This window comes from Ylistrum balloti, unplaced genomic scaffold (genome assembly GCF_031769215.1).
Source record: "Ylistrum balloti isolate Yb309-2 unplaced genomic scaffold, AGI_CSIRO_Ybal_v1 Utg370508, whole genome shotgun sequence".
In the NCBI taxonomy this organism is placed as follows: Eukaryota; Metazoa; Mollusca; class Bivalvia; order Pectinida; family Pectinidae; genus Ylistrum; species Ylistrum balloti.
In genome coordinates, this window is record NW_026782328.1 from 769386 (window position 1) to 778492 (window position 9107).

At 34.2% G+C, this 9107-nt stretch overlaps 1 protein-coding gene across 1 annotated transcript; it reads left to right on the forward strand.

The window, feature by feature from the left end:
- Positions 1 to 745: 745 nt before the first annotated feature.
- On the forward strand, positions 746 to 5434 carry LOC132555650 (homeobox protein GBX-1-like). Its single transcript, XM_060220002.1, has 2 exons — positions 746 to 1205; positions 4929 to 5434. The coding sequence occupies exons 1-2, from the start codon at positions 746 to 748 to the stop codon at positions 5432 to 5434; spliced, it is 966 nt and encodes a 321-aa protein (XP_060075985.1).
- The last annotated feature ends 3673 nt before the right edge of the window (positions 5435 to 9107 follow it).

The window sequence follows — 9107 nt, forward strand, 5'->3', positions numbered from 1 at the left end:
CCTGTGTACCCCGGTTCACGAGCCGTTTAAACTTATGTGTTACCCGAGGCACAGGTAGCGTTTTACAGGTGTGATATTATCGCCCTATATCTACACGTTACGGATTTACCTTGTCCGCAGATTCAATAGCTTGCTTTGTCATCTGAAATTGAACACCATTTATCATAATTATCCTCTGTCGATTGCACTCAATGAGCCATCCCTGCTATCAATGTCAATAAACCAATCAGGATAAAAAACTGTCAAGTGGCACAATAAGAGGGGGAGGGGCTTGAATGATCCAACAACCAGTCGACCAACCAGAGCTATGGACTTAATTGAAAGTATGTCTTCTGCTAACACTTCGGTGTTTGGAAATGTCATGGTTGACTATGAGATCCTTATAGGGGAGATGTATTACAACCATCACACTTCCTTCTATGATACTGAACTATAGGGAATGTTGATATTTAGAGTTATATGCGTATGCTTACAAGAAAGTTAAATGTGCACAAATCAAACGGTACGGCATTTAGGAACACTTAATGTTGAGTTAGACGCATAAAAAATATATATGTAATTACCAGGATGTCTGATTGCTTTTTTCAAGGACAGAGTAGATGATATTGAAGACCAAATTACAAGCCACAGTCCTACTGGATGGATTATAGACATGTGATGTTTTGAAGTCAACTTCTTTAACTGCGTCTTTACTCGCAAGGAAGAAAATTGACAGAATATACTCTAGATTATTTTTAACATCGCAATGCATCGACCAAATGCCGGCGGTTCTTTTTCTATCGAATCTCTTATTGCACCCACGTCTAGTCCTCGTTTCGGACCGATGATGTGTAATGGCTATCTTTTTATGCCTCCATCGGGAATCCCTCAGACACCCATGTCACCTAACATGTTATCACCAGAATCTATGGCATATCAGATGCAATCTTATGCTCAGAGTCAATTTATTCGCGGACAGCTTGCTGCAGCTAATAGTGCATCGTTTAGGAATCATTTGCATCTCTCTGGATTAGCTGCAATGCTTCCCTATTCAGGAGCGAAATCTTTGGACTCCAAATTAACTCCAATGTCTGGTGACATCGGCTTGGATTCGCACGTGCAGAATCGGTCCCCCGAGACCTCTGGTTCCGAATCTCCTGAAACCAGTCCTGTTCCACGAATGTTCCAGGAAGACGCATCCAGCAGATGTCCACCATATTTCTCAGGTATATTTCTCTACCCGCTGTCTCAATACCAAGTAATTTAGATGCAAATGGTTTTGTGGCGATCTTAATTGTCCCACAGATTTTCTTTGTGCCTGGGCAAACACTCGAGCGAGCTGTTCCCGTCGCCTTCATATGGACAATGGGAGAAATCTTAATTAGCATTACGGGTTGTCCATTTTGCATATGGACGTTAAATTGGCTTTTATTTGAATCTGCATAAGATGTTTTATATTCGTGATACAAGTGCTCATTAATGAATGGGTGAAAAGCATTAGTAAGATTAGTTTGTGCAAAGATTAATAGTAAAGTGTATTGTAATCAATAATTTAACACAACATAAAATTGATTTAGCTATAGTCATATCTACTGCTACTGAACAGATACATGATATACAAATAACAAATTCATCTAAATAATCCTGTTATTCAGATAAAGAAAGCTGATAAAGAAAGTAAAATTGTTAAAACGTCCAACCATGTTCGATGCTTATACATTTAAAATATGACATGGAGGACAGATTCTAAATCGGCCACTTTTTACAGCCGCTATGTTTATCGTACCCTGGCATTATGGAAATATAGGTGCTGGTATGAATAAACCCTTACTGTAACAACTATGGAGATAAATTCTCCCTTAAATAAATCTTTCTTAATATCAATTTTCACAGCAAATATTATGAATTACTTGTTATTGTGCTTCATTTCTATAGTGTATGAGAGTGTCTCTCAGCGTTTGTTGCACAAAATGGAAAGTAATTAATTAATATTTTATTATTATGCCATCAATTTAAGCATATACTAAGATTAATCAATTAATCAATAAGCCTAAAAACCCAAACCGAAACTCATACGATTATATTACCATCACTCAAAAATAACATGAAATGAAGGAAAAAATGTTTATTACATCACTTTAGTTTGACTAAAAGAACTTTGTAATCAATTCGCAAAGTGAGAGATGCGTTAGTTCAGTCTAGTGTTGTAATATAATAGGGAAAATACTAGTTTTTTTTACTTGAATGATTTTCATCACATTAAGACTAGATGATAGTTTTTCATTCTATATCTAAAGTTTTGAAATTGATTGTTTTTGTTTGCAATAGTCCGTCTTAGTTTTAACATTTTCCTGCCGAGTTTGATTTCCTCAACTTTTCTCCTAACCCTTAGATTTCCACACTGCCCCTAGCATCACTAACAAGTCACAGACGGGGAAAACAATTGTTTTTCATGAAGGCAAAGTCATTGTCACTAAATACTACTTCCCACCTGTGTGTCTTTGCGCCATCCTTAATATATTTTCCAACTGATTGCTTAGTACGATATGTAACAAATACCAGGAGTTTTGTTTAAATCTAAAGGAGAGTTAAAGGTTATCATTTTTTACGGTGAAGTATGACGATGAAAGTGAAATTGTTAGGTGTGCCACTTAACCTTAACGTAACAAAAATATTTATAGTTACTTCACAACATGCACGTTGAAAACTGTTCTCTCATTAATGAATAACGTTGAAATATTTTATCTTTCAAATCATTGAAACTGCTAAATTTTTAAAAATAAACGTATATGATAAATATTGCTCTTTTATTTCTATATTATTTCATAAACGCTAAATCAAATGTGAAAAAAGCGAACAAGAGTTAGATTAACTTTCTGTGTAGCGAACATAACTGATATAAAAAAATGCTAGATCTTGAAATATAACGAAAAGCACTAGTTCATCATAATTCAAATTTTAAAGAATTTGAAATGTAATATTTAACAAAAGCCAAATTTACTAAATAAAATCCATTGAAAGTTATTTTCTAGTCTTGTTATTGTATAATGTGTATCGTTGTGTGATTACAATCATAAACAGATTTGTATATATAAAACAACAATTCACGTAGCCATCTATGATAAGTAAACATGAAGCCATATTAAATAGAGTGATAAGCATATTAACGTATTTTTTTAGTTTTTATGTATTTAGGTGCTTTCAACACTTTGGAAGATATGAAGAACAATTTTTTTTATAGTTCTGAAATTGAATGTATATTTGTTCAGGTGCAAATTACCTTGAGTCCTAGTTCTGAGATCAAAACGAAATATAATGAGTAATTTATTACGAATATTCAAAACCATCGATCAATACGATCATACATAAAAAACACAATATAAAATCTTCTACAAATATACTTTGATAAAAAGCTTGCAATTTTGTTTTTTGTTTTTTATTTTTTTCTTTTTAATTTTAATTCATTGTGGTTGTTTTCTATATTGTACAATGAAGTTACATAATAATGTAAATAGAACCACATTTAATGGTTTCTGTCCTAACAGTGATTCTTTCTACGCCAAAATGGATGACAGGATCAGATTCAATTTTAACGGGATGGGAGGTACCTAAACATGGTGTCCATTTCTATGTTAGGACTAATTTTGAGCCCACATTCTTCTCCCTTCAACGAGACCAGTGAACCCAATAATAACAAGTATCATTCTGACAATAGTCACCACCGATAGTATCATTCTCTAATTTGTATACACCATTCGTTGGTTTGATAAAGTGTTATATCATTTCAATTCAAACGGGTGTTACTGGGCAAGGTTCCCTGCCTTTGTAAAGGTTCCCATGTCGCCCGTCAAGGAAAAATCCTTACTATATAAATAGGCCTAAAGGCGTTTAGAAATTAGAAACAGATTCATCAAAAGAATAATTATTGTTCAATTATGGAATGGGATGAGCCAGTTGAAATGATCATTTTAAGATGCTTTCAGCATGTACAGTTTCTTTGTGTCCACACGACGGACACACTGGGAAGATAGTGTGGACTTAACGAGGTTTCCACTACAGAAATATGTTTGTCAAGTCTAGTGACATCGTAGTAATGGACTTCTTAGTGATACCTGAAAATCTGTATTTAATTGCTGCCGTAATCTCGGGATTATATCAGGCATTCTGCTGTATTGTATGTTTAACATCAAGAAACTTTGAATGTACTGTAGGAGAAAGAAGTTACATTCGCTCGCATTCTGCTGTTTCAGTGTCACGGAGGAGGCCATTTAGAAAAATTGTTAAATATATTGTGGGTTTTTTTTACATATCAGTATAAGCTTTCTTACCCGACAAGTATTTATGATGGAATGACTAATTAATTATATTAATATATTTTTTTTCAAATGTTCATGACAGCTGTAAATTGTTAAAAATACAGCCTTGTTGGTGCTACTATTTGATTATTTTAATACGATCGGTCGATGTTTGTAAAGTGATGGATTAAATGTATATGAATTAAGATATATATGAATTCTGACTAAAATGTTTGACAAGTGCCGCACTGGTTCACTTCATTAATTACCTAGTGTGAGCCAAATAATTAACTGACTGCATCATACAGCTGTTTTTTCTTTCTTCTAGGACGAAACAGCTTCATGGTGTATGTTTTTACATAAAATCATATATCATATCTCAAAATCGCAAATAGCATTTTTGCAAATTTGCATTGTTCAAGAAATATAGATTGTAAGACATTCACGATTGCTAATAATAATAAGAGGTTTCTAAATCAATTCAAAACGTGACAGGCAGGTTGTACATAAGTCACACGTGAATTTGCATTTAATACAAATGTATCATTGATATAATGCAATTGACGAAAAATTAAGAAACCCGTCGTCAGTTGAGACGTCATATCTTTACACATAAAAATGAATTGTTGTAATTCGTTTTGTCTGTTGTTGCAGATCACTCAGCCGAGTCAAAACAGTATGATGTTACACAACCGGAAGTAGACACTGATACTGACGATATGGACATAATAGATGAAGAACTGGACGATGAACGGATGTTACAAGTGGATGCAGACTCTGCGAACAAACACTCTGAATCTGTTGACATGGTCAAAGACACTATCACCACTAATGTGAAAATGCGGCGACGAAGGACTGCGTTTACTAGCGAACAGTTATTAGAACTGGAGAAAGAATTCCACAGTAAAAAATATCTCTCACTCACGGAGAGGTCTCAAATCGCACATAATTTAAAACTTAGTGAAGTACAGGTGAAAATTTGGTTTCAGAATCGGAGAGCAAAATGGAAGAGAGTGAAGGCTGGCATGATTCATGGTCGCGCTCCAAGTGAAATTTCTGGAAAACCGAAAATAATTGTTCCGATCCCAGTTCATGTAAATAGAATAGCGATTCGAAGTCAGCATCAACAAATTGAGAAAACGATACGGCAAACACAATAAGTGTATTGAGCACAAGACAACATCATGAAGTTTGAAGATATTGTAAATCAAAATATCTGGTGATAAGAAAAATAATAGACGTAAAAAATGAATGTTTAAGACGACGTCACTTAATAAAGCCAAGTTTACATTATATGTCCGTACGTTTTAATAAATAACGACGTCTGCAACCCTTGATGTAACAAGTGAGCATTATTTTATTGCTAATGATAAATTCTGTTGTTTTAATTAATTTAAGGGGATCAATTGGTCTATTCGTCGACTAAGGTGCGATACAGAAGAAAATAACAGCCGATGTCTCAACAGGCAATCGATTTAGCTTGAAAACAGCAAAGGTCATGTTATCAAGTATGTTTGAATCTATGCCTCATCGTGCGTATCAAGATACATTTCGCTAGGTGAAGTGTTATGCACGTGTAGCAATGACATAATTATAAAAAGGATATCGCCAGAAATCCTTTGTACCCCGAGGAATTTTCTGAATGGAAATTAGCACAGAACTTTAAAAAACCTCTTTATATGATAAGTATTTTATGTGTGTAAAAATTCATAAATGCACTGATCACATTTCCAAAATGTGTTTATCGTATTTCAAATGTACCACTACGACACACTGAAAAATAAGTATATGTATTGAATATGAACATGGATAGATACTATTAGAAAAACCGTCTCTTTGCTGAAACTTGTCGAAACATAACCTCAATAGATAGACAAACGGGCGACAAAAATATCTGTTTTTATTTATTTGTACCAGGAAAATAAAAAAAGACTCATGTTAAGAATTCGACAGGAAAAGGCATCACCCATGAACTGAAAATAACAAGCTTGATGCAAACAGGGTGTACAATAAAGTTATTTTGTGAAAATCAATCGAATCATTTAAGTCGTTTGTGAAGACTTCTAGATTGTTTTTTTACGAAATTGAGAAGATGCTTGAATTTTCTACATACCCTATAAATGGCATTGTGTAAGGTACTATATGAGAATTTCAATGCATTACCGTTAACAGATGGGTGAAAACTAAATCGGGCATATACAATATACATGTAGTTTTCCTGCTGGCTTTGTCCGGTGAATGTTTTACATCTCTTTTCTTCCAATCATCTTTCTTTTAATCTATAGAAAGCAAAATAGCATCATGAACCGCCCCTAAATACAAGTCTATTGAAAGTTGAAACCATAAAACACTATTTGAAGAGACAAAACGATCTGTTTAAACTTCAAGGGAGCAGTTTTCGATCTTTTCTCCTTATCCGTAAATGAAGCAGTGGTACACAAAGTAACGATTTTCTAGTGTAAATGACATGTTGATTTGAGGTACATACAGTTAATATGAGAAATGTGTGTTATACAAATGTAGCTAAATTATGTATTGACGGAAACGTTTGCAAAACAACTTTAAAGATATCGATTCAACGGATTCGATTTTTAATCCATAATCGATTTTCACGAATTTTGAGAATTTTTTTTTGGCAAAAAAAAAAAAAAAAAAAGCAACAAAAAAAAATTTAAAAAAAACAAACATAAAACAAGAACAAAAAAAAATAAACAAAACAAAATACGAAAATATATATAAACAAATAAATAACCCCACACATTCATATGTACCAACGGCTAAGTGAAAGTTAACGAAATAGGATACAACGCTAAATTACTATTTAAATTATGTCTCGTCTCAATGTCGTCGAGGTGTGATGAGGAATACATCTAATCTACTGTCTGGAATCATTGAAGTATTTTATGGATTTTTGACTGTAAAGAGCTTATAAAAGCAATGCACAATCTATAATTAGAAATCTTACTTAAGTGGAACACTCGGAACGCCTCCGACTCACTGGAACACTATGCTCATAAATAGGTTAATAGCACAAATAATGAAAAATAACCCATAATATAACGAGTATGTGGTCTTTTTTTTTTTTTTTTTGGGGGGGGGGGGGGTGGGTGGGTATTGTTATGTATTGTTAGTTGAATTTATCGCCCTGTAGTTGTCTTACATAACGCTTATTGATTATTTGAATATTGGGTGTTTATCTTCACTTGTGGACGAAAATACAGAATGTTAATAGCTTATTTTTTATGTTACCAGTTTAGGATTAAATCACCGATATGTTTTTTTTTCTTCTTTTAATTAACAACAATTGCGAAACAAGCTATCAGCTTTTAACAATCACTCTTGCACACTCGAATGAAAGCGCGACAGAGGTATGTCATTAACTGTGGGAGGAAACCGGATGGGCAAGTTACCCCTTACCTTTTCATGTCGCTCGGGGAATCGAACCCAGGGCGTCTATGTGAAAGGCGAGTGCGTTGCACCATGCGAGCATCTTAATGATATTATCAATAAATCATGACACAGTTATTATGATTTGGTATAGCATTCGTAATAGGGAAAAAACCGTAATTCATACTTCCAGATTATGCTACTTACATGTGTATTCATTATCTATCAACAAAAAAAGAGCGGGAAAAGGGAAAGGTATCATAAGCACGTGATAAATGAAGCCCGTCTCTGCAGGATGTCATATAATAATCGTTATCAAAAAATACCCTTGTGACAAAGTCTCACTTAACGATTGGAAAATAATCCATAACTTTCATTTGAACAAGTGAATATATAAATAAATTTCAAACGAGATAATTACCACAACATCGCCGTCACTCCAAGCAGGAAGCTGAGAAATGATAATCAATTTCTATTGTTGAGATTAAAATAACACCAGGAAAACTTACTACATTCAAACCGTGATTTGTTGGAGTCGGCTTGAATCCAGGCGACTGTGACAAGTGTCTGAGTTGTGAAGCACTTGTCAACTTGACTTGCAAACAAAACCACACGTCGTTTTTGTAAGTGAAGCACATAGGTGTACAGCTTGTCGATATTCTCTCCCTCCTCCCCAGAAACAAAGGCTTTATTAGATACGTTACTGATTAGTCGGTGCAACGTGTCTTATCAAACTCTGATCACGTCGTTACCGCCATATCTGTACCTCCAAAGTCCCCCGGGGCCCTAACAAATCTCGACCTGGTAGGTCGAATACATTAGCAGGGAATCTTCTCTACAATATAAATAAAAAAACACATGAGAAAAACTAAATAATGTAATCTCGCTCAGGGTGTAATATGTGTCCTGAACTCAATTTAATTATTATGGATCGACAGTAGTTACTACAAATTAGACAGATACATATGAAAACAGAAAACAAAACAGTTGAAATTTTATTTACATAATTAGAACGGGGATCACAAACAACAGAATAACAAAGAATGGCGGAGAATGTAAAAAGTGGTTAGTTTTCCAGATGTTGGACTTTTCACACTTGATGACTTATCCATGGACATTAACCATCCCACAAATACCGCAAAGTAAATGTAATCATGGGACAAAGTGGCAGGTAAACGGATATCCGGATAAACAGCTGATCCACAGATATCAACGATTAAATTAGGCATTTATTTCTAGTAAGAAAAATAAGGTAACATATTTATAATACATCTGTACATGATGTATCACATCAGTTCACACAGTCAGGAATATAATATATAGGACGCCAATGACTTTTTATTAAACATTTCATATCATACTTTACCATATTGTTCTCCGGACCTATTTATTCTGTATGTGTTCTGGTTACGAAAAGCTAATCGTGTGGTATAATGAGCACTCTGG